The sequence below is a fragment of the Scyliorhinus torazame genome, chromosome 3 (genome assembly GCF_047496885.1).
Source record: "Scyliorhinus torazame isolate Kashiwa2021f chromosome 3, sScyTor2.1, whole genome shotgun sequence".
NCBI lineage: Eukaryota > Metazoa > Chordata > Chondrichthyes > Carcharhiniformes > Scyliorhinidae > Scyliorhinus > Scyliorhinus torazame.
The window spans coordinates 197,123,532-197,150,614 of NC_092709.1; the positions used below are offsets into that span (position 1 = coordinate 197,123,532).

Consider the following 27,083-nt stretch of genomic DNA (forward strand, 5'->3'; position numbering starts at 1 on the left):
GAAGGCTGATATCGTGGCCTTCGCCTCTCTGATTGCATAGCGGCAAATTTTGCTGGAGTGGCGGTCGGCATCGCCACCGGGGGTAGCAGCATGGTTGGGTGACCTGTACAACTTCCTGCGGTTAGAGAAGATAAAGTATGAGTTAACGGGTTCAGCAGAGGAGTTTGCGAAAAGTTGGGGGATGTTTGTGACCATGTTTGAGGAGCTTTTCAACGCAGGGAAGTGGGGGGAGGAGAGAGTGGGAGGGGGGGAGGGTGAAAAGGGGGGAAAATCTGTAAAGACTGTGTAGTTGATTGTTGGGAAGTATGTTTCCCGGGGTTTTTATTTGCTGTAACCTGTTTTGATACATGTTTGTCATAAAATACATTACATCTCCCAAGGCGTAACGAGGCTGGTAAATCACGTGAGAGGCCTCTCGCGAGACTTACTGGCCTCGTTGCAGCCCGAGTGGGGCACAAAGAGACCGACAGTTTACGCCCAGAAACTCTCCTCCACTGTCTTCAGCAATCACATCTTCCTTCAGCAATTCTAAATTCACCAATGTTCAAATCTATTCAGGGGAGATAGTGGCATTATAATAATGCCCTGAACTAGTAATCTAGAGGCCCAGGTTAATGTTCTGGGGATATAGGTTCAAATCCCACCACGGTGGTTGGGAGAATTTGAACTGAATTAACAAACATGTACAACTACTATTGATTATTGTAAAAAAAAAATCTGGGGCGTCATTCTCCGACCCCCCGCCGGGTCGGAGAATCGCCGGGGGCTGCCGTGAATCCCGCCCCCGCCGCTTGCCGAAGTCTCCGGCACCGTATATTCGGCGGGGGCGGGAATCGGGCCGTGCCGGTTGGCGGGCCCCCCCGCTGGATTCTCCGGCCCGGATGGGCCGAAGTCCCGCCGATAAATTGCCTGTCCCGCCGGCGTGGATTAAACCACCGTTTGAACGGCGGGACAAGGCGGCGTGGGTGGGCTCCGGGGTCCTGGGGGGGGCGCGGTGCGATCTGGCCCCAGGGGGTGCCCCCACGGTGGCCTGGCCCGCGATCAGGGCCCACCGATCCGCGGGGGGACCTGTGCCGTGGGGGCACTCTTTCCCTTCCGCCTCCGCCACGGTCTCCACCATGGCGGAGGCGGAAGAGACTCCCTCCACTGCGCATGCGTGGGAAACTGTCAGCGGCCGCTGACGCTCCCGCGCATGCGCCGCCAGGAGATGTCATTTCCGTGCCAGCTGGCGGGGCAACAAAGGCCGTTTCCGCCAGCTGGCGGGGCGGAAATTCCTCCGGCGCCGACCTAGCCCCTCAATGTTGGGGCTCGGCCCCAAAAAATGCGGAGCATTCCGCACCTTTGGGGCGGCGCGATGCCAGTCTGATTGGCGCCAGTCGGCGGACATCGCGCCGTTTCGGGAGAATTTCGCCCCTGGTTCTTAACTTTCATTCGGGAAGGAACTTTGGCCTACATGTGATTCCAGACCTACAGCATCATGGTTGACTCCTAACTGTCCACTGAAATGAATTAGCAAGTCACTCAGTACAAGGGCAATTAGGGATGGATGGCAAATGTTGGCCTTGCCAGTGATGCCCACAACCTATCAAAGAAACAACACTGCTGGATTTTTATTTGTAATCTGATTTTACCATTGCTTCACTGTCTTCTTTTAGGCATCTTTGAGCATGAGCATTTGAAGGGTGAGATTAAACATGTCATTATGAATTTTGCTGTTAAGTTTCAAATGTGGAATCTGAATTTACAGAGGACATTGATGGTTCCAAAATAGACAACCAGAGACCTGAACTCCTGATCCCAGCCACAGGTTAATGAGATGTTGTTATACGGGAAGAGTGAATGTCCAATTGGAAAAAGTACTGTTGTAATGTGGCCCCTTTAAGGGGCGATCTTTCGCTGGCCACGTGACCCACTTGGGACCTATCACACGGGAGCCAACCAATGGGGTAAAAGCGTGGGGCCATGGGTGTAGGGGCCCAAGCATATGGACCAGGAGTCAAGGAGTAAAGACCTGTATGATCGACCTCTGTGCCTGTATATAGGTAAACCTTATTGTTCTTTCCATTAATTCTCTTGGTTGTGTAAGGAGCTTCCTCAGTGATACCTCGCAAAATCAATATTTTTATCTTACACATGCTATGGTAACCCTTTCACGAGAAAACCTTTACATGGCAGAGGGAAAACTAGGAAAAACCTCTACTCTAGTTATATTCCATTGCTCATATAGATTATTTTTTTTTTACCCTGTTTTATATCTGGGGAGTTGAACTGAGGGGTTAGGTCTGGTTCAAGTGTAATAACCATGGCGTATCTTGTTCTCTTCACTTAAAATTAAAAGTCTTCTCATCGCTTTTGGATTTCGGAATTCCACTGGTTGCTACTAGTACCAAAATCGTAAATGTTTTCTTTTATCGACACATTTACAGATTCATGAGAAATAGTAAGCAGAGTAAACCTGGAATTTGTTGATTAAATTGCTACAGGTAGCAACTGAACAAAATCATTTCCACAGGTTATCGAAGTGTATGCTGTGTGAATATTTATAACCAAACTCTTGTCATGATACTTTCAGACTGATCTGCTGCTCGTATATGCTGTTTGATGTAACATGAAAATCAATGGCTTCATTTTTAATTGAGTCTGCAATTCCCCAAAGATAAAGATGCTTGAAATTCCTTAATTTCCACTTTATCTATGAATATTAATTATTTTTCAGTCTGTTTTTGGAACAAAATTTGCACTAAAACTTGCTTCTTTCTTTAATTGCTAAAAATGACTGTTGGAGATTAGATCTATAGAACAGTAATACGCTTGAAAGAATCAAAAGATAATTTGGCATATGTGTTTGGTACACAAATCCTCAGTTCTACTCAATGAATTAATTTTGCTCCCCTCAATCGCAGAGAAAAATAACAGGAAATCCAATTGTCACTACTATTTCACGATGACATTGGGTAATGCTGCAATATGGATTATTTTTACTGCACTTTTAATGTCAATACTTTCAACACATTACTGTTATATCATCATAGATTTAAGGTGATAAAATCAACACTCTGTTTTAGAGGAAATTAAGTAGTACTCACAATTGGAATTAAATTAACTTGCTGATAGTAACATTCAAAATGATTAAGGGAATTGCTTTACTGGAACATCTCTTTACAAGGCAATTTTTCTTATAATTTTTATGCTTGTCCTCATACTAACTTTATACAGGAACAATACATAACTAAAAATGTGCATTGGTTTGCTAAGATGAAATGTCCCAAACATTTCTTATTTATTGTTTGTTTTATCACTTACTCAAAAAGGCCTCGCAATTTGATAATGTACCTTTTTCAGAGGTGCAAAACCAGAGTCAAATCTTTCTAAATGGTCAGTGGAATGTGCGTGCACATTCTGAGAATGAGGTGTATGTTCGTCATGTTGGCATGGGCAACAAAACAGGCACCCAGAGCATGCGACTGAAACATTTATTAGGCTCTTTACATGAACAAATAAGTGGCCTAATGATATTTTTATTCCAGCCTTTACCAAATTGGTTCAGTCAACACCTGGCTGGCTCCATTGAAAAAAAAACAGTCCTTAACTGGCGAGCGCAGTGGCGGAGGTGCGAGAGCAAGGGGAGGCGCTGAAGGAAGTGGAGGAGACGTCATTGCAGCACGGTGATCAACTTGCCTCGATGGGGAAAGGGATGCGGAAGGTGATGGATACTAACAGGTTGGAAGTTCTTCAGCAAGTAATTTACCCGCTGACTTCCCAAAGCCTGTGTACCATCTTCAAGGCACAAGTCAAGAATGTGATGCAATGTTCTACAGTTGTCTGGATGAGTGAAATTCCAATAACACTCAAGAACCCCAACATTATCCAAGATAAAGCGGCCCACTTGATTGGCACCCCATCCAAAACCTTAAACATTATTTTCCTCCATCACCGGTGCACAGTACCAACAGTGTGCATCAACTACAAGATGCACTGCAGCAACACACCAAGGCCGTTTCACTGCACCATCCAAATCCATGGCCTCTACTACCTAGAACAAGGTCAGAAGACCCACAGGAACACCACCACCTGTGAGTTTCCCTTCAAGACACATACCATCCTGAGTTGGAGCAATATCACCGTTCCTTCACTGTCGCTGGATCAAAATTCTTGGACTCCCTTTCGAACAGCTCTGTAGGTATCCCTACACCAATGAACCACAGTGGTTCTACCAGGCAGCTCAGCACCGCCTTCTCAGAGGAATGACAAGAAATGCTGACCATGACATAATTTTAAAAAGGCTCCAAGAATTCTAAGCAGCCAAAACTAATACCTAGAGTCTTAATAAAAGCAAATTACTACGGATGCTGGAATGTGAAACCAAAAAGAAAATGCTGGAAATCTCAGCAGGTCTGGCAGCATCTGTAGGGAGAGAAAAGAGCTAACGTTTCGGGTCCAATTACTCTTTGTCAAAGCTTTATCAAACCTAGAGTCTTACCAGTTTATGCCTGCCTTTTGGATGTTTATGGCATGTTTTTCTATGCAGGCTTAAGAAGGAATGAACAAATGTTCTCTGGTACCAATTTTCCAAAAGGACACTCCTACAGGCAAGATATTTATTTACATCTGAATGCAGCATACATTTAAAGGAGTTTCCAGAACTGCTTAACAAGCATGTTAATCAATATTGTGATGGTCACGTTTTGAGTACTCGTCCGACACTGGATCTCTGATTGGAAGACCAATAAGCGGAAGGCAAATTTTGCAGCTGATAACTGGGCAAGTCGCAAATAAATTTCTACCCAAATTTATCCTCGATTGTACCTAGTTATTATGGAACATAGAACATAGAACATAGAAAATACAGCACAGAACAGGCCCTTCGGCCCACGATGTTGTGCCGAACCTTCGTCCTAGATTAATCATAGATTATCATTGAATTTACAGTGCAGAAGGAGGCCTTTGAGTCTGCACCGGCTCTTGGAAAGAGCACCCTACCCAAACTCAACACCTCCACCCAACACCAAGGGCAATTTGGACATTAAGGGCAATTTATCATTGGCCAATTCACCTAACCCGCACATCTTTGGACTGTGGGAGGAAACCGGAGCACCCGGAGAAAACCCACGCAGACACGGGGAGGACGTGCAGACTCCGCACAGACAGTGACCCAAGCCGGAATCGAACCTGGGACCCTGGAGCTGTGAAGCAATTGTGCTATCCACAATGCTACCGAATTTAGATTCATCTGATGCATAACCAGAAAATCTTTGGAAAAAAATGCTTTTATGCTGATATATTTTCTTACAGAAACATTGAGTTTTAAAAATTTCTTCACATGGCATGGGCGTCACTGGCTAGGCCAGCCTTTGTTGCCCATCCCTAGTTGCCCTTGAGAAGGTGATGATGCGCTGCCTTCTTGAACCACTGCAGTCCATATGGTGTAGGTACACCCACAGTGCTGATAGGGAGGGAGTTCCAGGATTTTGACCCAGCGACAGTAAAGGCGATATATTTCCAAGTCAGGGTGGTGAGTGGCTGGGAGGAGAACTTCCAGGTGGTGATGTCAGGTGGTGGTGTTCCATCATCTGTGCCCTTGTCTTTCTAGATGGTAGTGGTTCTGGGTTTGGAAGGTTCTGCCTAAGGTGCCTTGGTGAGTTCCTGCAGTGCATCTTGTAGATACTGCACACGGTTGCCACTGTTCGTCGGTGGTGGAGGGAGTGAATGTTTGTGGATGGGGTACCAATCAAGCGGGCTGCTTTGTTCTGGATGGTGTCGAGTTTCTTGAGTGTTGTTGGAGCTTCACTCATCCAGGCAAGTGGAGAGTATTCCGCCACACTCCCGACTTGTTCCTGGCAAATGGTGGACCGTTTGGGGATTCAGCTGGTGATTTACACTGTGCAGCATTCACAGCCTTGTAACCATAGTATTTATATGGCTAATCCAATTCAGTTTCTGGTCAATGGTAACCCCCAGGATGTTGAAAGTAGGGGATTCAACATTGCTAATACCGATGACTTTCAAGGGCAATGGTTTGATTCTCTCTTGTTGGAGATGATCGTTGCCTGGCAATTGTGTGGCATGAATGTTAATTGACACTTATCTGCATAAGCCTGAATGTTATCCAGGTCCTGCTGCATATGGACATGGACTACTTCACTATCTGAGCACTCACGAATGGTGCTGAACATTGTGCAATCATCAGAGAACATCCTCACTTCTGTCCTTATGATGGAGGGATGGTCATTGAGCAGCTGAAGATGGTTGGGCCTCGGACACAACCCTGAGGAACTCCTGCATATCCTACTAAGATGATCAACATCCAACAACTATTTTTCTTCATGGTTGACTCCTCGGTATGACGCTAAACAGTGGAGAATTTTCCTGATTCTATTGACTTTGGTTTTGCTCGGGCTGCTTGATGTCATACTCAGTCACAGCTGCCTTGATGCGAAGAGCAGTCACTCTCACCTCACCTCTAGAGTTCAACTCTTTGTCCATCTTTGAACCAATGCTGCAACGAGGCCAGGAGCTGAAAGGCCCTGACAGAATCTAAACTGAGCATCAGTGAGCAGGTTATTGCTAAGCAAGTGCCAAGTGATAACACTGTTGACAGCACCTTCCATCACCGTGTTAATGATCGAGAGTAGATTGATGGGGCAGTAATTGGCTGGGTTGGATTTGTCTGTGGAAAGGCATGCCTAACAGATACCATAGATCTACTGCTTCAAAGTCATCATAAATCCTTTTATGTTTCATCAAAGAATACTTGAAACAAACATTTCTAGACTAATCAGAGTTACTGTCAAAATCAAATCAATTTGTTTAGGTGCTAGAAAAGTCATTATTTATGATTTTAATTTTGCTACACTGCTCAGTGGTATTAGCTTGATACTAACTTGTCAGCTAGAAATGGCTTTGAAAAATGAGAAGGCTCCAAAATAGATTTAATGGATAGAAAACTTTACAAAAGAAGTATGGAACAAGAAGAACAAATGGGACAAGGGTGATTGTCTCTGTGAAGGGTAAACCCAACACAAGCTGGTTAGCCAAACAGATTGTTTGTGTATAAGTAAGTATAATAAAGAAGCAAAATGCAGAGTGCTGTTTATATTTTGTATCCACATTAAAGAAAGGAAGTAGAGCCATTGGATAAATTTTGCAAAGATGAGACCATAGCTGAGAGGTTATAGCTACCAGGAACAGTTGAATAGACAGGGCTTCTTTTCCCGCGAAAAGGAAAACAAACCTGATAGACTTCTTTAAAATTACAAAAGGACTTGATAGCGTAGAATTAGAGAAGATGTTCCCACATGTGAGGTGGCCAAGCGGTTTGAGGTATGAGACACTCATTAAGTATTCAATAGGGAATCCAGAAGAACCTTCCTTACATAAAAGTGGAGTTTGAATGTGGAATTCACTAGCACAAAGAATAGTTGTGGTGAGTAGCAAAGATGTAGTTAAGAGAAAGTTAGATGAACATATTAGTAAGAAAGGAATATAAGATTATGCTGATGGGTCAGAAAAGAGGACGGGTTGAGGTTCTTGTGGAATATTAACCAGTTCAGTGGTATTGCCTGTTTTTGTTATGTACATTCTAAGTAATTATTGAGAACTGACCTGATGCCTCTAAGTCAACAGCAATGACAACAAATGATGACATGGAATTCATTTTTTGATTAACATTTTAATTGTCTGTATTTGGCATAGCACTATGTATTCGTAGAGTAAAATTAACAAGGCCATTCTAAGCACCCTGAAGTACAACTCAGCAGAATCTGTAGTCTACTAAATGTTTTTATCTGATAGGTTCTTAATAGCCCAACCCAGTCCGACAAAGGTTTTGAAGATTATCTGAGCTTTTTTGTCTTTTCTGGCCTATCTGGCCTACTTTCTATTTATGACATTACACTTTGCCCACAGTTCTTAGCACTTTGCAACTTAATAATAATTTACAACAATCTAAATTACACCAAACTTTTGAACTGTGTTGTACGCTTTACAGAAGGAGTCACAGAATCAAAGAAATGTTACAGGGCAGAAGAAACCGATTCAACCCACCATGTCTGCACTGGCTCACCAAATGAACTTAGTGCCATTCTCCTGCCTTCTCCGTGTAACTCAGCACATTCTTACTTTTGCGATAACATTCCGCCTCAAATGCTTCAACTGAATCTGCCTCCACCATGCTCTCAGGCCATGCATTCCAGACCTTAACCACTCGCTGTGTGAAAAAGTATTTCTTCATGTCGCTTTTGCTTCTTGTACCAATGGCTTTAAACCTGTCCCTCGGTTCTCAATCCTGCCACCAGTAGGATGTTTCTCCCTATCTGTTCTGTCCAGACACCTCAAGATTTTGAACATCTCTATCAAATCTCCTTTCAGCCTTCTCATCGGCAAGACAAAGAGTCCTAGTTTCTTCTTTTTTTAAAAATATTTTTATTCTCCTCCTTTTTCACATTTTCATCCAAATGTAAACCCACCAACAATCAACAATAACAAATACAATGTCAAACCCCCGGTCAACAATCGCCTCCTCTCACCAACCCCTAAACAGCCCCCAATATTTTAAATACAAACATCAAAGAAAGGAATCAGGAATCCACCATTCACCCATACATAGTCATCAACAACATACACAGTCCAAACATATGAACGTGGTTTGTGCCCCCCCCCCACCCCCCCCCCCCCACCCCGCAATGCTCACAAATATTCTCCACCCCCTCAAAGAGTCGCCTCATCCTCGCCTTTCAGTTGTATCAGCCCCAACCTCGCGCACAAAGTTGAGGCATTCACCCTTCGGAGCACCTCACACCACAACCCTCCTCCGTGCTCTCTCCCAACTCCTTCTCTCACTTTGTCTTAATCCCCTCCAGTGCTGCCTTCTCTTCTCCCAGAATCGCCCTATCAATCGCCGACACTGCCCCCTTTTCCATTCCCCCTGTCGTCAGCCTCCTCCAACAGTGTGGAGGCCGGCACCACGCGGGGAGTAAGGCAAAGCAGAAGAAGTGAAAGAAGCAAGGAAGAAGGAGAAGTAGGAAGCTCTGTATCTCCATCTTAGCGAAATCCTGGACCTGCAATTACCTAAACATTTGCCCCTGCCCAACCCATATTTCACCTCCAGCTCTTTAGTCCCGCAAACCGGCCCCCAGAAACAAATCCTTTAGTGCCTTAACTCCCTTCTCCTCCCATCTCCGAAAACTCCCATCCCACTTCCCTTGCTCCCCGAGTCCTAGCTTCTTCAATCTATCTTCATAACAGAAGTTCCTCATCCCTGGAACCATTCGCGTGAATTTTTTTTGCATTCTCTCCAGTGCTTTCACATCCTCCCTAAAATGCAACACCCAGAACTGGATGGAATAGAGTTGTGGCTGAACTAGTGTCCTATAAAAGTTCAAAATAACCTCCTTGCTCTTGTACTTTATGCCCCTTTTAATAAGGTTTGGGATACTGTTTGCTTTATTACCTGCTCTATCAACCTGCCTTGTCACCTTCAATCACTTAGGCACATGTACACACAGGCCCCTTTGCTCCTGCACCCCCGTAAGAATTGTACCCTTTATTTTATATTATTTCTCCATGTTCTTCCTACCAAAGTGAATCACTTTACATTTCTCTGCATTGAAGTTCTTCTTCCATCTGCCTGCCCATTCCATCAACTTGCCTATGTTTTGTGATTTTCTACATTATCCTCCTCACAGCTCATACTGTTTGCAAGTTTCATATCATCCGCAAACTTTAAATTGTGCCCTGTACAAATTTAAACTCCACTACAAATCTTCCTCGAGACCCAAAAATATCCATTAACTACTACTCTCTTTCCTGTCACTCAGCCAACTCTGTATCTATGTTGCTATCATCTTGTTCAATTTGTGAGCTTTAACTTTGCTCACAAATTCTGTTTTGTGACACTACTCATGACCAGGGCCCAGGGGTGAGAGGTGCAGACAGTGCCCCTGGGGTCTAGCTGGCACTGGGGCTCCTTGCTCTAAACGTGGGGCTGGATCCTCCGCCGTCAGGATACATCGTTTTGCCGGCAGCCTGTGGGATCTCTCGACGGCGTGGGGCTGGCCCCCAATGGGAAACTGGGCTAGATTCTTCGCAGACCTGCGCCAAAATCGCATTTGAGGCGGAGAATCAACTTTCGCGCTGAGATCGGGCCCCACACCGGTCCAGCGATTCTCTGGGACCCGAGAATCAGCGTTTTCGCGGAGTACTCCGTGCAGCTGGGGCCCAATGTCAGCGGCCCGCCCAGTGATTCTCCGCTCCCAACAGACCGAGTTCCCGACTGCGTGGTTCTAACCACCTATTGCCGTTCGGGAACCTCGCGTGGCGGCTGCAGACTCAGTCCGCGGCTGCCCTAATGGGGGGGTAGGGGGATCGGGCACCGGGGGAGGGGGGGCTTATGGGCGGCCAGGGGACAGATCGGGCCGGTCGGATCTTCGGGCGCACGGCCGATCGGGGGGCCTACATCTTACAGCCAGCTCCGTGCTCCGAGTCCGCCATGGCGCTCGATGGTGCTGCTGGAGGCCGCCACTATGCACATGCATGAAGCTCCCCGGGTCCCTGCTAGCTCCCTGCAGGGCATTGAATCGGCTCAAACTTTCTTCAGGAATCTTCGGAGTGAAACCAGAGAATCCAGCCCCCCCATTGACCAGCTGGCGAAACGGAGCATCCCGCCGGCGTGCTGAACCAGAAATCTGGCGTGACGGGATGGAGAATCCGGGCCCGGGGTTTTCTGTCCCCCAGCCTGAGTCAGAGGCAGGGCTGCAAATATGAAAGACCGACTTAAAAAAAAAAAATCACAGCCTTGAGCCTGAGAGTTCTAAAATCCAGTCTGTCAGTTTTACTAAGTTGATGCACTGCTTCTTCCAACCTTTGGGCAGCTTTATGGGTTCATTTTTTAAAAAAAATCCCGCCAAGATACCATGAAACTACCCGAAAGTCAACAACAGCTGCGCAACCACTGAGAGTGTTCTTCTTGAAGGAGGGAGGTTAGGGAGCTGTTGGAGTGGTAGGGGGAAGGAGGGCTGTTGGAGAGATGAGATAGATTGGGGCTGTTGGAGGGGTGAGGACAGGTTTGGTGTTCTTGGAGGGGTGGGGAGTTGGGTGGGGGATCTTGGAGGAATTGGGGGTAGGTTGTGGAGACCTAGAGGGGTGGGTAGGTTGAGGTCATTGGAGGGGTGGGTAGGTTGAGGATGTTGGAGGGGTGGGGTAGGTTGGGGGATGTTGGAGAGGTGGAGGAGGTAGGTTATGGGTGTTGCAGGGGTGGGGGAGGTTGTGGGATCTTGGCGGGGTGGGGGAGGTTGTGGGATCTTGGAGGGGTGGGGGAGGTTGTGGGATCTTGGAGGGGTGGGGGAGGTTGGGAGATGTTGGAAGGTTGGGGATAAATTGGGGGATGTTGGAGAGTTGGGGGTAGGTTGGGATGTTTTGGAGGGATGGGTAGGTTGAGGATGTTGGAGTGGTGGGTATAGGTTTGGCGATGTTGGCTTCCGGTTGCGGCTGTGCCTGGGTAGTCGCAGGTTCGGCAGCTCCCGCCGTGAACGGACTTTTGGGCCCTCTTGAGGAGCCCCAGCGGCACTTGGACGACGGTTTCCGGTGTGGGAAGGCAGCAGTAAGGTTCCCCCAGCACTGCATGGAGTGGAGCGGGAGTGGAGCAGTCAAAAAAGTGATCTTGGAGGAGAGGAAAACGGGCGCAAAAAAGCAAGATGACGGCGGGTGGAGACCAAGCAGCATGGGCGCAATGGTCGCAGGAGCAGCAGGAGTTCCTGAAAAGCTGCTTTGCGGAGCTGAAAGCAAAGATGCTGGCCCCAATGAAAGCGTCGATTGAGAGGCTGGTGGAGACCCAGAAGGCTCAAAGGACGCCGATTAGAGAGGTGCAGCAGAAAGCTTCTGAAAACGAGGACGAGATCCTGGGCCTGACGGTGAAAGTGGAGGGGTCCGACATCGGGGCATATGTAACCACGATGCTGAATACGCTAATGGGCGCGGGAGCCTTTCGGAGGCCCCTTGAGCTGGGTGGGGCTCGCAGAGTCCTGGCAAGGAGGCCTATGGCAAATGAGCCGCCAAGGGTCGTAGTGGTGAAGTTTCACCGCTTCACGGACAGAGAGTGCGTCCTGAGATGGGCGAAGAAAGAACGGAGCAGCAGGTGGGAGAATACGGAGATCCGCATCTACCAAGACTGGAGTGCAGAGCTGGCAAAGAGGGCAGGATTCAACCGGGCCAAGGCGGTTCTCCACCGAAAGGGGGTGAAGTTCGAGCTGTTGCAGCCAGCGCGATTGTGGGTCACTTTTCAGGACCGCCACCATTATTTTGATACGCCGGAAGAGGTGTGGACCTTTATTCAGAACGAAAAATTGGACTCGAACTAATGGTTTGCTATGGGTTTTGGGGAAAGCTGGGGAGTGGGAAGGGGGGATTGGGTGTGATGTGTGTGTTTTAATGGGCAAGGGTATTGTTTTGGAGGGGCCGCTCCTCGCGTTTGAAGGGGGGGCAGAGGCCCTGGGTTGTTGGGAATTGGGGGGAGGCTGCAGGAGAAAGGAGCTGCACCACAGGGGGCGGGGCCGGCCCAGGTAGAAAATTGCGGGCTTTTTTTCCCGTGCTAAAGAAGATGGGGGCGTGGCCCAACGGGAGGGGCGGTGCCGGAGGGGTGTCCGTATCGACTTGAAGGGGGAGGGGTGGACTTTGACGGGGAATCTAAAGAGGAGATCGTTGGCAGAGGCGGGAGTGGCTGAGGTCAGCAGGAGACAGCTGACTTACGGGAGTGCAATGGGGTGAGCAAGGGGGGAACTGGGTTGCTGCTGCATTGACCAAAGGGGAGCTGGAGGTAAGAGAGAGAGTCGGGGCGGGGGTACTCGGCCTGGGGCCTGGGGGGCTGGAGGCGTGGGCGCGTGGCTGGTCTAAGAAAGCAGATGGCTAGTTGGCAGCGGGGGGCAGTCCCTCGATCCGGCTGATCACATGGAACGTGAGGGGCCTGAACGGGCCGGTCAAGAGGGCCGAGTGTTCACGCACGTAAAGGGACTGAAGGCAGACGTTGCTATGTTGCAGGAGACGCACTTGAAAGTGGTGGATCAGGTCAGGCTGAGAAAGGGATGGGTGGGGCAGGTCTTTCATTCGGGGCTGGATGCGAAGAATAGAGGGGTTGCAATCCTGGTGAGTAAGCGGGTGTCGTTCGAGGCACTGAACATTGTGGCTGATAATGGGGGTCGATATGTGATGGTGAGTGGTAGGCTGCAGGGGGCCCGGGAGGTGCTGGTGAATGTGTATGCCCCAAATTGGGACGATGCAGGGTTCATGAAGCGCATGCTGAGTCGGATCCTGGATCTGGAAGCGGGGAGCCTGATAATGGGGGGGGGGGGGGACTTTAATACGGTACTGGACCCGGCACTGGACCGATCCAGGTCGAGGTCGGGTGAGAGGCCAGCTGCGGCCATGGTTCTCAGGGAGTTTGTGGATCAGATGGGGGGAGTGGATCCGGGGAGGTTTGCTAGGCCGGCGGCCAGAGAGTTCTCTTTTTTCTCCCACGTGCATAAGGCCTATTCACGGATAGACTTCTTTGTGGTGAGCAGGGCACTGAATCTAAGAGTGGAGGGAACGGAATATTCGGCCATAGCGATTTCGGACCACGCCCCGCACTGGATGGAGTTGGAGTTGGGGGAGGAAAGGGACCAGCGCCCGCTGTGGCGCTTGCTCGTGGGACTGTTGGCAGATGAGGAGGTTTGTGGGCGGGTCCGGGGTGCATTCAGAGATACATAGAGGCCAATGATAATGGGGAAGTACCGGTTGGTGTGGTTTGGGAGGCTCTGAAAGCGGTGGTTAGGGGAGAGTTAATCTCAATTAGGGCTCACAGGGAGAAGAGAGAGAGGACGGAGAGGGAGAGGTTGGTGGGGGGGGATATTAAGGGTGGATAGGAGGTATGCGGATTCCCCTGAAGAGGGGTTGCTGAAGGAGCGACGGAGCCTTCAAACGGAATTTGATCTGTTGACCACGGGGAAAGCTGAGACCCAGTGGAGGAAGGTGCAGGTGGCAGTATACGAATATGGGGAGAAGGCGAGCCGGATGCTGGAGCATCAGCAAGAGCGAGGCGGCGAGGGAAATTGGAGGAATCCCGGACAGAGGGGGGAACACGGTGTGGAGTTCGGCTAAAATAAATGAGGTATTCAGGGATTTCTATGGGAACCTGTATAAGTCAGAACCCCCGGAATGGGGGGGGGGAGGGGATGCGGCGGTTCCTGGACCAATTGAGGTTCCCGAGAGTGGAAGAGGGGCAAGTGGAAGGCCTGGGGGCCCCGATTGGGATAGAGGAGCTAGTTATGGGGTTGGGGAGCATGGAAGCGGGCAAGGCCCCGGGGCCTGATGTGTTCCCGGTCGAATTTTACAGGAAGTTTGTGGATCTGCTGGGTCCGCTGCTGGTGAGAACCTTCAACGAGGCGAGGGAGGAAGGGATTCTCCCCCGGACAATGTCTCGGGCGCTGATCTCGCTGGTCCTTAAGCGGGACAAGGACCCGCAGCAGTGTAGCTCATATAGGCCGATCTTGCTCCTAAATGTAGATGCCAAGTTGCTGGCAAATGTTCTAGCCACAAGGATTGAGGATTGTGTCCCGGGAGTGATACACGAGGACCAGACGGGGTTCGTGAAGGGCAGGCAGTTAAATGCAAATGTGCGGAGGCTCCTGAACGTGATTATGATACCCTCGGAGGGTGGGGAGACAGAAGTGGTGGCGGCAATGGACGCGGAGAAGGCCTTTGATCGGCTGGAGTGGGAGTACCTATGGGAAATGTTTGGCAGGTTTGGGTTCAGTGAGGGGTTCATAGGGTGGGTCAAATTGTTATACCTGGCCCCAGTGGCGAGCGTATCTACGAACCGGCGGAGATCAGAATATTTTTGGTTGTACCGTGGGACGGGACAGGGGTGTCCCCTGTGCCCTCTGTTGTTTGCTTTGACAATTGAGCCGCTGGCCATGGCGTTGAGGGAATCTAAAAGCTGGAGGGGGTTGGTCCGGGGAGGACAGGAACATCGGGTCTCATTGTGTGCTGATGATCTGCTTTTGTACATTGCAGGTACAGTGGAGGGGATGGTGGAGATCATGCAGACCCTTAGGGAGTTTGGGGACTTCTCAGGCTACAAGCTTAACGTGGGGAAGAGTGAGCTCTTTGTTGTGCATGCGAGGGGCCAGGAAAGGGGGCTGGAGGAGCTGCCGCTTAAGAGGGCGGAGAGGAGTTTCCAATATTTGGGTATCCAAGTGGCCAGGAGTTGGGGGGTCCTGCATAAGCTTAATTTGGCGTGGTTGGTAGACCAGATGGAAGAAGACTTTAGGAGATGGGACGTGTTGCCACTCTCCCTGGCGGGCAGGCTGCAGTCCTTTAAGAAGACAGTCCTCCCTAGGTTCCTGCTTGTGTTCCAGTGCCTGCCCATCCTCATCCCCAAGGCCTTTTTTAAGCGAGTAAGCAGGAGCATTATGGGGTTTGTATGGGCAAGTAAGACCCCGAGGGTCAAGAGGCAGCTTCTGGAGCGCAGTCGGGACAGGGGTGGGCTGGCGCTACCGAACCTGTATAGTTATTACTGGACAGCCAATGTGGCAATGATTCGGAAATGGGTAATGAAGGGAGAGGGGGTTGCGTGTAAACGATTAGAGGCGGCGTCATGCGTGGGCACTAGCTTGGGAGCACTGGTGACCGCACCTTTGCCGCTACCGCCAACGCGGTACACCACGAGCCCGGTGGTGGCGGCGACACTGAGGATCTGGGGGCAGTGGAGACGGCACATGGGTGAGTTGGGGACCTCAATTTGGTCCCCAATATGGAATAATCATAGGTTTGCACCAGGCAGGATAGATGGCGGATTCCTAAGCTGGTATTGGGCGGGAATTAAAAGGATGGGGGACCTATTTATCGACTGGGCTTTTGCTGGTCTGGGACGCTGGAGGAGAAATTTGGGTTACCCCCTGGAAACGCATTTAGGTATATGCAGGTGAGGGTGTTTGTGAGAAGGCAGGTAAGGGAATTTCCGCTGCTTCCCGCACGGAGGATTCAGGACAGGGTGACCTCGGGTGTATGGGTGGGAGAGGGCAAGGTCTCGCCGATCTATCAGGAGTTGCAGGAGGCGGAGGAAGCCTCGGTGGAGGAGCTGAAGGGCAAGTGGGAGGAGGAGCTGGGAGAGGAACTGGATGAGGGCTTGTGGGCGGAGGCCCTGGGCAAGGTTAACTCCTCCTCGTCTTGCGCCAGACTTAGCCTGATCCAGTTCAAAGTGGTTCACAGGGCACATATGACAGGGGCGAGGATGTGCAAGTTTTTTGGGGTGGAGGATAGATGCGTGAGGTGCTCGGGGGGCCCAGCAAATCACGCCCATATGTTCTGGGCGTGCCCAGCGCTAGAGGAGTTCTGGAGGGGCTTCGCAAAGGCTATGTCCGAAGTCTTGGACACTTGGGTAAAACCAAGCTGGGGGATAGCAATATTCGGGGTATCAGATGAGCCTGGTGTACAGGAGCCGGAAGAGGCCGGAGGTCTGGCCTTTGCATCCTTGGTAGCCCGTAGGAGGATCCTACTAATGTGGAGGGATGCGAAGCCCCCAAGCGTGGAAGCTTGGATCAATGACATGGCAGGGTTCATCAAGTTGGAGAGGATAAAGTTTGCCTTGCGAGGGTCTGTGCAGGTTTTCTCCAGGCGATGGCAAGCGTTCCTAGACTTTCTCGCGGAACGTTAGGTGGAGGTCAACAGCAGCAGCAATCCAGGGGGAGGAAGGGGGGGGGAGGGTTTTTTGGCTTGTTTTTATTATTGTAAGGGGTGTTTGCCCCATTTTTGTTCTTAGTTTGTTAGATAGTTTAATGTTTAGTGGTTTAAGTTGTTGGAGGGGATGGCGTAAGGCCCCCGTCTTTATTTTTCTTATGGATATTTTCTTTCCTTTTTTGGAGTGTTTTGTAAAAATTTATTGAAAACCTTGAATAAACATTTTTTTTTAAAGGTTTGGCGATGTTGGGGTGTTGGTGGGAGGTTATGGGGTGTTGGAGGGATGGGGTAGATTGGAAGATTTGGAGGTATAATGGCAGTTTGGGGATGCTGGACGGGTTGGGGATATGTTGGGGGTTTTGGAAGGGTGGGAGTTCTTGGAGGGGTGGGGCTAGATTGGGGGCTCTTGGAGGGGGAGGGGTATGCTGGAAGTTCTTGATGGGGTAGGGATAAATTGGGGTGTTAACGGGGTAGATTGGGGAATGTTAGAATGGTGGTGCTCTTGGAGGGGTGGAATGAGGTTGAGGGATGTTAGAAGGGTGGGAGTAGGTTGTAGGTTGTGAGACCATGGAGGGGCTGGGGTAGGTTGGGGCTTCTGGGCATTGGGAGCTATCCATAATTACCTTGCACACAGATGGTGGAATCCTGTTTGGTGTTCTGTTTACTTTGCTGATGAAAGATTATTGTGAACAGTCTTTGGGGTCTGGGGTGAATTTGCCGGGAAAGGAGTGCGTAATGGGCTCAAAATCAGTTACCTGTTTTATCCTGCATATGACTCTCAAGAGTCCTTTCCATTGACTTTAATCTTGCCCTTTAATATGCTTTAATATTCTCACTCTATCTTTTATGGGATTTTTGAAGTTTGAAATATTGTGATAAAGTTGTGTTGCATGATAATGAAGGTTTTTTGTGATGTGAAGCAGCATTCAGCCAAGTTTTCAGACTTGCTGATCCAACATCCTCAACCTACCCATCCCTCCAAAACATCCCAACCTACTTTCAGAGAAACAATTGTAACCCATTCAGCCTTTGTCTTCCGGCCTCTTAAACATTGCATTGCACAGAGACACCTGAGGCTTCCAATGCTTCTCACTGACAGTGAAGACCTATGTGGTTTAATCATTCCTCTTTGTTGCTCAGGAAACTGTTTATTTTTCTGCCCTATGAGTTTACTAATAAAAATAGAATCTATTTCTACCCCTTGTATGAAATAATTGTATTGAATATAATATCCAGGCAGGAAAAAGTTGCCTAATTCTTCTCCAGAATGGAAAAGATCTTTTGCAGTTTATCTGGGTTGCAAGTATTGAATATTTTCTCTAAATATGAATTTATTGTTACAGTGTTCACATGTGCAATATGCAGAACATGTTAATGAGGGCTGAGGCAGTCACAAAAATCAGTGTTATCATCTGTACAGTGTATAAATAACTAATGGGATATTTTCCTGTCAATTTAACATTATTGAACAATGCTGTCAAAGAAAAAATTGTACTCTCTGGTTTGTGTAATAGTAGTAGTGGGATCACTTGTAGGGTGCACACAAACTAGCACTGCATCATATCATTGCTGCTCTTAATATTAATGAACCATGCTGCATTTTTATTGGATGATATTTGTAACCAGGTGCCAGCAATGGGTGTCATCATTTTACTTGTACCTTTTGTGATTCGTGAATTGTTTGGTGAATCTTGAAAGGGGAAAAAGATCATGCATGTTTTAAGGGGAGGGTTAAGGGAGCGGTTGGGGGAGTAGTGATGGGAGGATGGGGGAGGGGGTTGGATTCCGGGGAATAAGGCGCCTGGAAAGAGGAGAAGTGCCAGGGCCCATGATTTTTCTCCCTAGTCATGCTCATGACACTTTTAGAAGTCCATGTACACCACATCATCTGATTCGCTCTCATCAACTCTCCCTGTTACTTCTTCAAAATGTCCCAACAAGTTAGTTTTAGTAAAACACGGTTTCCCTTAAGATGTATGCAGGATTTCCTGAATCAACCCACATTTGTCCATGTGGCTATTAATTTTGTTCCGACTTATTCTTCAATAAGGTTCCTCACCGCTGAAGTTTAACTAACTGCCCTGTAGTTGCTGGGATTATCTTTACCTTCTTTTTTTTTAATTAAAAAAATCATGTTTGTAGTTCTCTCGTACTCAGCCACCATTCCTGAGTCTGAGAATCACAGACAAATTATGACCAGTCCCTCTGCAATTTTCACTCTCACAACCCTCATCTTCCTTGGATCCATCTGATCCAGCCCTGGTGCCTTATCCACTGAAAGTACAGACAGCCTATCTAATATCTCCTCTTTATCAAATTTAAACATTTTTAGTATCTGAATTACCTCCTCTTTCACCATTGTCTGTGTCGCATCTTCTTCCTTGGTAAAAACAGATATGGAGTATTCATTTGATATCTCCGCTATGTTCCTCCTTTAACCAGCCTTTAGCTATTTAAATGCCTATTAAAAAAAACTTTAAGATTCCCTTTTACGTTGGCTGTCAGTCTCTTTTCATACTCCCTCTTTGTTTATCTTATTTGGTTTTTTTCACCTTACCTTTGAACCATCCATATTCAGCCGGATTCTTAATTGTATTTCTACATCTGTCATAAGCATACTTTCTGTTCTTCATCTTAATTTCCCTTCCAGGGTGCTATGGATTTTCCCCACCTTTCCCTTTTGAGGGAATACACCTTAACTGTGCTCAGAGCATCTCTTCTTTGAAAGTAGCCCATCGTTCTGCTACAGATTTTCCGACCAACCTTTGGCTCCAATATATTCAGCCCAGATCCGTTCTTGCCCCATTGAAGTTGGCTTTCTCCCAGTTGATTATTCTTATTCTGAATTGTTCTTCATCCTTTTCTAAATTCAGCCTAAACCTTCTGGTGCAATGATCACTGTGACCTACATGGTCACAGCGCCAAGGACCTGGGTTTGATTCCCGGCTTGGGTCACTGTCTGTGCAGAGTCAGCACGTTCTCCCCGTGTCTGCGTGGGTTTCCGCCGGGTGCTCCGGGTTTCTCCCACAAGTCCCGAAGGATATGTTTATTAGGTACAGCTGATGTGTGACCATCAGCTGCGCATCATGCACGTCTATACCCAATACCCTGGCAGTGTTCATGACTCCTTCATCCTGGTACACTCAACGATTCCTAACATACCGAGACGCGCCCCCCCCCCCCCTTCTCCCCCCCCCCTGCTGGGCAGTTGGCCTCTGTGTGACAGAGGTTATCCACTGCAGTCGTGGCTGATGACGCCTCTCCAGAGGCCACAGACCGACACGGAGCCCCTCTACAATGATGCCCATACAGCAACCATGGGCATGATCGAGCGGTGCTTTACCCACCTGAAGATACGCTTCAGGTGCGTGGATCGCTCTGGAGGAGCCCTCCAGTATGATGCTGAGAGGGTCGCCCGCAACATGGCGGCCTGCTGCATCCTCCACAACATCGCGCAGCAGAGGTGCGATGTGTTGGAAGAGGAGGATGAAGGCCAGGCCTCGTCCGTCACGAAGGATGCGGGGAGCGCGAAGGTGTGCAAGACGTTGGTTAGACTGCGGGCCGGGGGGCGGGGTAGTGGGGATGGGCGTATGGGTAGTGGTGTGGAGGTGTTGTAGAGTGAGGGTGTGGGTGGGGGTGAGGGTGGTGTGGGGGTGAGGGTGATGATGGCGTGAATGCGGTGTGGGGGTGAGGATGGTGTGGGGTTGAGGGTGGTGGGAGTGGTTGGGGGGTGGTTGGCACCCGTGTCACGGGGAACTGCAACTCAGCAAGATCTCACTTGTTTGCCTGCGGCCATGCTCCACGTCGGCGACCTCCCTTTCCTCCGGGCTGCCAAACACATCCAGGGCCCTCTGCTCGGTCACGGTGAGGGGCCGCAGGTCCGGCAGTCCCTCTCCTGTCTTTGCACGCTCCCGGCGGTTGTGCGCGGCCTTCTCCTGTGGGGGTGTGGGGGGGGGAGGGAGGGGGGTGGGGGACACATAAAATGACACAGTTAGATGTTCCGACGCATGCAGCCCAGGGGGTGGGTAGGTGATGGCCTCAGTGGCCAGTGCATCCGGCCATGGAAGTCGGTCTGGGTGCCAACATGTGGGGCAGGGTGAGGATTCGGCTGCCTACCGGGGCAGGGTGGGGGGATGGGGGGGGGGGGGGGGGGGTGGGAGAGAATTACGGGTAAGTGGGAGGTGGGTTGGTGCCAGGGACACACTGCTGCCTACTCACCCTGGCCGCCCTGAAGAGGTCATGCAGTTTCTTCTGGAACTGCAGGCCGGTCCGGATGGTGTTGCTTATGGCGCGCATGGCCTTTGCCACCTGCGCCCGGGCCGGGGTATTGGCTCATCCTCTGCTCCTCCACCGCGCCCAACAGGGTCTCCAGCTCTGCGACTGTGAACTTCGGGGCTGCTCTCTTTGCTGCCATCTTGTTGGCTGGGATGGTGTGTGTGGGGGAGAATTGTTTATATGTGGCTGCAGATTGTCAACCTTTGGGTGTCAATCACAAAACCAACAAATCTGGCACCGTTTCCCATTAGAATGGATTGAGTTCTACGTGGTGCCGGTGCTAGCCCCTTAGCAGTGGCAGAATCTGTCCAGGTGTGGCGCCAGTTTTTCTGTCCTGAAAGTCCACAAATTCTGCATTGGCATCAACTCTTATTCTCAGAAACGGAGAATCCTGCCCCCTTAATTTTGAGGTCTAGCTTTTGAATTTTCGACCTAGCTCCCTAGATTCTGACTGCAGAACCATATCCCCTGTTCTATCATGTCATTCATACGAATGTGGACCAGGAAAATAGTGTATGGGCCCTTTTTCATCCATCATAACAGGTAGATGGAGCCTCATCCTTGATCCGGGGGAATATCTCATCCAAAGGGCAGGGCCTCCAATGGTGCAGCACCACCTCAATACTGCATTAGAGTTTAAACCTTTAATTTTCTGCTCAAGCCCTATAGTAGGTATTGAACTTGGGACCTTGTGATGTAGAGATAGGAGTACTACCTAAGTTTGAATTGCAAAGCTAAAATAAACACAATACATGTAGAATACAAATTAATTTACTTGAATAATCCAGTGTTTGTGACATGTATTGCCAGTGCAGTGCTTTCATAAGGATAAAGATATCCCAAGTTCAACTGTATTTCAGTATTGAGTAAGGTGACCAAACTGGGACACTAATTGAGGCCTTAAAATTAGCATTAGTATCTCTAGCTAAAGTATGAAAATTCAACCACATTTCCTTTGTCTGGTTGCAATCTCATGTAACTCTATTGAAATATAGTTATGTGTGTGTTTGTATGCATGCGGATGTGCTTGTGGGTGCACACATTTGTGTGTGTGTATATGTATGTGTCTGTTTGTCATGTCTCAGGTTCAAACAGGATTAGACTCGATCAGATTCCTTCCACAATCAACAACAATTTGTATTTCAATAGCATCTTTAAAATGGTAAATTATTCACCAGCAACAGTCAAGAGAAACCTTGAAAAATAGAAAATGAAATTCAGTTTGTTATGTCAAAGATATTGGTGACTGGATTTGTTGGTTCTGATATAGCAGATGGTATTTAATGGAGCCAACAGGGCTTTCAGTCATGGCCTGGAGAGTTGGCAAGAGTTCTATCACCTCCTTTAAGGCAGGCCCACTGTATCACCTGCCACTCAGTCAGTTGACTGGATAGCAGTGGGCCTTCCCCCGGATTAAGGAGCGAGGGGGTGGAACTTCCAAGCCAACTGCTGCTGATCAATCAGAGGCCAACAGTCCTATTGAATGGCAGTGCTACCAGGGACATGGTGGCTGCTGCCAGCACTACACACACCCAAGGCATCGTTTGGTTGCTGGATCCCATGCCACAGGTGAGTGAGTGATGGTGGGATGGGGGGGGGGGGGGGTCATGGGGTGGGGTCACAGGGGGGAAGGGCAGGGTGTACGTAACAAGGATATTGAGATGGCTTTCAGCACCTCTCCAGCACCCCTCACCAACTCCATTCCCACTTTGCAATGCCCCTCGACCAGAAACATAGTGCCTTTGAATGGGGGAACCCCCTAGAGCTGGCAAGCAACCCCATATAGGTTTGGTTAATGTGCTCTCTGTATGGCAAATTAATCCTTGTCCGCTGTTGGGTTAATACTAGCGGTGGCAGGAATGGGCCCTTAAGTGGGCATTAATTGTTGACAGGGCAGGAAGACTGACCACAGGCCCTTCTGCCGCAGATTTAATTGAGGTGGAGGTGAGATGATGGTGGAATCTCCACCCTCCACCTGATTAACTACCTCCGTCACCACCAAATCTGCCATGGCAAGGGCATTCAATTCCAGTCAGTCATCCTGTTTATGTTAATCCTGAAACGGCAATATGCTCCAATCCTGTTATTGTGAAACCTTAAATTCTTGACTCAACTCACATCAGCCCATCGACTTCCCAAAGACTCCTTTGGCCCAGAATAGAAGTATTCTAACCATACAGCAAATAGCATCCTCGTGACTAAATTAAGAAATGTGGCAACAGGAGGCAGTATTGAAAGGCATCCAAATGTTAATATTTTGAGGTAACAGAACCTCATGTACAAATCAGGTGTTCTTGAGTAATAATGGAATTTCTTGATTAAAAAGGGGATCAGGGGTTATGGGGAGAAGGCTGGAGAATGGGGATGAGAAACAAATCAGCCATGATCAAAAGGCGGAGCAGACCCGATAGGCAAAATGGCCTAATTCTGCTCCTATATCTTGTGGTCTTATGGTTAAAATTTCAATATTGGATGTGGAGAGAGAGAGAGAGGGAAATAAAATGGAATGATGTAATAACATAGTTTTATAGATTAAGGGTACATACCAAAAACTGTTCGTGCTGGAACAGACTCTTTGTTAATCCAAAAAGAGACTTGAGAGAGAATGACCGTCATAATGCAAGGTATATAAGTCTGGATCATGAAATAACCCATTTTTCTTCTCAAGTGAAAATGGACAGTCATCACCACATATTCTCCTAAAAGAAAGAAAAATATATATAGAACTCCTTTCCATGAGTATTGATTTAGGTTTTAATTGTAATCAGCAGTTTTGGATGAAATATAGTAACAATCTAGTAATACTTATGTAATATTAAACAGAAATATGCCTTCAAAGTGTACTCTAGTGCTCAGAGATTGTGACATGTATTGAAGAAATCCATAACGTTATGTCTTTACCTGTAATGGATTTAACAGTGCCACTTGATACTGTTTGTCCAACAAGATCATACTGCACCAAGCTAGATGACTCTTTGGGCACCTCCACTGATCGTTCAGGACCTTTTGTCCATGTATATATCATCTCACTTTTAGGATATGCATCTAAAACATATTGAAAACTGAACTTATAATAATGTTAGTCCACAATAGTAATGTAACGATTTGTGACATAATGTATCCTGCTGAAGTTTCCTCTTTTTAGCTACATTTAAGTGATTGAATTGTTGCTCTTCATTGCTAACTCTCTGAACATTGTTCTAATTCAAATTCTTCACCAACACAATAAATTTTGCAATGCGAAAACTTATTAAGCTCATTGACTTTTTAAAAAAAACTATTCCACTGTTGCTTAAATATTTGAAAAATTTCAATGAGAATATGCAAATCTATTTTGATTTTATTGTAATTGTTTAAATAAGATACAACAATTACTCAAAATAGTGTAAGGATATGATCTTATAAGCATTGCTGATGATATTAACCATTAGCCCATTCATATTAATTTAAAATATGTTCAACTACTTATCCGTTTTGTTTCATTCCTTCAAAACAATTCTGAACACAGATGTACAATGTAAAACACGTCATTTGTTCTGTCCTTTTTAAGAAATTCTAATGTATCTGTAATTGCATACGTGACAAACGCACATTTATTTTCCACATAGGTCACAGAAAAAATTGACTTGAAAATCCATGCATGATTTCAACGGGACAGTTAAATAAAATCTTGAACACTACCAGTGAACGTTTGCCTTCTATAGTTAAGCCAAAAACAAGATCACGCAACTCACAGCTTCCAAATTTAAGTGGACAAGCATGACCATCCATTGGGAAATCAACCAGTTTCATAGGACATTCTGCACGTATGGTAAGTCTAAAATCAAAAAATGCAGATCATCTGAAATTAGTTTTAAATTGAAATTAGCATCTCTCATTTTAGTAATAGTGGTTTAAAAAAAGGTCTGACGTTATATAAACTGTAAAACATACCTCATCGTGTACAGAATTGTACCATTCTGCATGATTCTGAACAGCTTGTTTGGAGCTGTCATGTTGTGGGAAATGGATTTTTTCCCGTTCCTAAAGAACGTATCAGGTGTCCACACTTTAGTGACCATCATGTTATTGAGACGAAGAATTTCAATAGGGCCATCGTACTTCAGCCTCTTGTCCACCCAGGTTTGACGGAAAAACACATCCATTGTGTACTCCTTGAATGGAAACGGGCAATAAGCACATATGGATGACTAAAGTAAAGCACTATATGATATAGCGTAGTATTACAGCATTTACTTAGATTCCCATACAGAGCGCCATTATGTACCTGCTAGATCTGCCCATTTCCTGTGTAAAACATTATTTGGTGTTCAGCCTATGTACAAACAGCACGCAACGCGGAACTAACTAATGACTGGAACCCACATGGGTTACAACACGCAATTGAGTTTGATTCTTTTTACATTTTGCTTTCAACTAAAATGAATGGTGATGCATTCCTCCAACCATCCATTCAACTTATTTCCGAGGGGAATGTTTGAATATGTTTGCTCTCAATACATGGGAATCCTAACATAATGATGGGTATTTCCGAAAGCAACGCCGACAGTTCTTTCGTCCGATGACCTGCATTAAATGTTCGGGTTGATAGTTTGACTTTAGGCAAACAATAATGGAACGCGCAAACCTTTATTTGCAAAAAAAATAAAATACAAGTCTGAAGACGTAATATCTATTTGTAACATTGAAGTTGGAAAGGTGGGATCCTACCATCTCGACATCAGACACTGGCCCAAAGCTCGTTACGTAGATATCTGTTTTGACTTCGGTAACAGCACCTGTAGAACAGGAAGTGCAAGCCTTACTATTTTAATAGGAAGAAACAAGGAGGTGACCCAGTGGCCACTTATACCTTTACTACTTAATCATAAATCACAGCACAGCATGAGAACCGTGCTCGCTCAGTTTGAGGTGCATTTTATTCATTCTTTCCACTGTCACTCCTAAATTCTAATGGCAATAATCATCAAGTTACACGCCTTAGGATTCTCATATCGTGAATACGCTTCGTTTGGTGCAACCAGTGCATATCCTCAACTTTTGACAGTCTGCCTTCCTTCCCAGGCACACTTTTACATATTTAGGTTTAAAAAAAAACCCTTTCACATCGAAAGTCTTCGGAGCGTGGTCACAAGGCAGAGACATACGCATAACATTCATTCCAAACACTGATTTCAGTCATCCGCTGTTAAAATAAAACTCAAGCGCTTCACGGGCATGTGGAATTTGCTCACATCTTCTTTCTCACCAGCAAGCCCTCCAGAGTAAACCCGTGGATATTTCCCCTGAACAATGCGTTCGAATTTCAGCTAGCTGAGCGCAGGAAGGTTGCCCCCCCCCCCCCCGAGTAGATTAACAGCCCTCTTTATAATGATGATCTGGATCGGATCAGCCGAAATGTTACCATCATTCCACAGATGGCGATTTGCTCTCATTCGTCAAGCTGCAGAAGTGGAAAATAAATGTTCGACCGTACCCCCGAATCCAGGTCTCAATCTGTTGTCATAGCCGTCCAGCAGTCTGTCCAGGATGCGAGTGAAATTTTCTGGGTATAATTTCTCATCTTTCTTGATCTCTCCAGAGCTCTCACCTATACTGCAAAGTGAATATATAAAAACCACACAGTGACAAGGCAACAGTTCTTTGCCCTACACCTGATATTGATCTTTTTAGACCCGAGCGCCGGATAAAGACACTAAAAGCAAGTAGACCCAACAAACAGTGTGAAATAAGGCGAAAGGATCGCTTTCCTTCCAATACTTACCACGCTGTCGCGTAGATAAAGTAAAGCAGAGTGGGAATAGAACTGGAAGACATCCTGAGCACAGTCTCCTTGGCAGGAACCATCTTTGCATGCCATACTTTAAGCCTCTTCCCGTTCCCCGTCGCCAATTGCCTTGTCCTGAGGAGAGATCAGAGCCGTGAGAAAAGACACATGGGCACTGGTGCTTGTGGAGTGCCTGCCTGCCTCCTCTCCTGTCAGGCAATGGCTCTCGTATCAGCCCCCAATCTTTGGCTTTTAGTAGCCGTTGTGCGGCGATCGATGGCGATGGGCTGGGAGTGCAGGGTCAGAACTAAAATGTAACTTAATATCGCCGCGC

At 47.5% G+C, this 27,083-nt stretch overlaps 1 protein-coding gene across 3 annotated transcripts in view; it reads right to left on the reverse strand.

Annotated features, from left to right (window-relative positions):
- gabra4 (gamma-aminobutyric acid type A receptor subunit alpha4) overlaps positions 1-27,083 on the reverse strand; it is a 118,886-nt gene that overhangs the window by 89,657 nt on the left and 2,146 nt on the right. For all 3 annotated transcript variants that reach the window (XM_072496706.1, XM_072496704.1, XM_072496705.1), the window contains exons 2-8: positions 26,747-26,884; positions 26,459-26,577; positions 25,693-25,760; positions 24,916-25,136; positions 24,717-24,799; positions 23,884-24,027; positions 23,529-23,681 (exon numbers count right to left, since the gene is read on the reverse strand). In XM_072496706.1, the coding sequence (XP_072352807.1) occupies positions 23,529-23,681; positions 23,884-24,027; positions 24,717-24,799; positions 24,916-25,136; positions 25,693-25,760; positions 26,459-26,577; positions 26,747-26,829 (871 nt within the window). In that variant the 5' untranslated portion in view covers positions 26,830-26,884. The remainder of the gene's footprint in view (positions 1-23,528; positions 23,682-23,883; positions 24,028-24,716; positions 24,800-24,915; positions 25,137-25,692; positions 25,761-26,458; positions 26,578-26,746; positions 26,885-27,083) is intronic.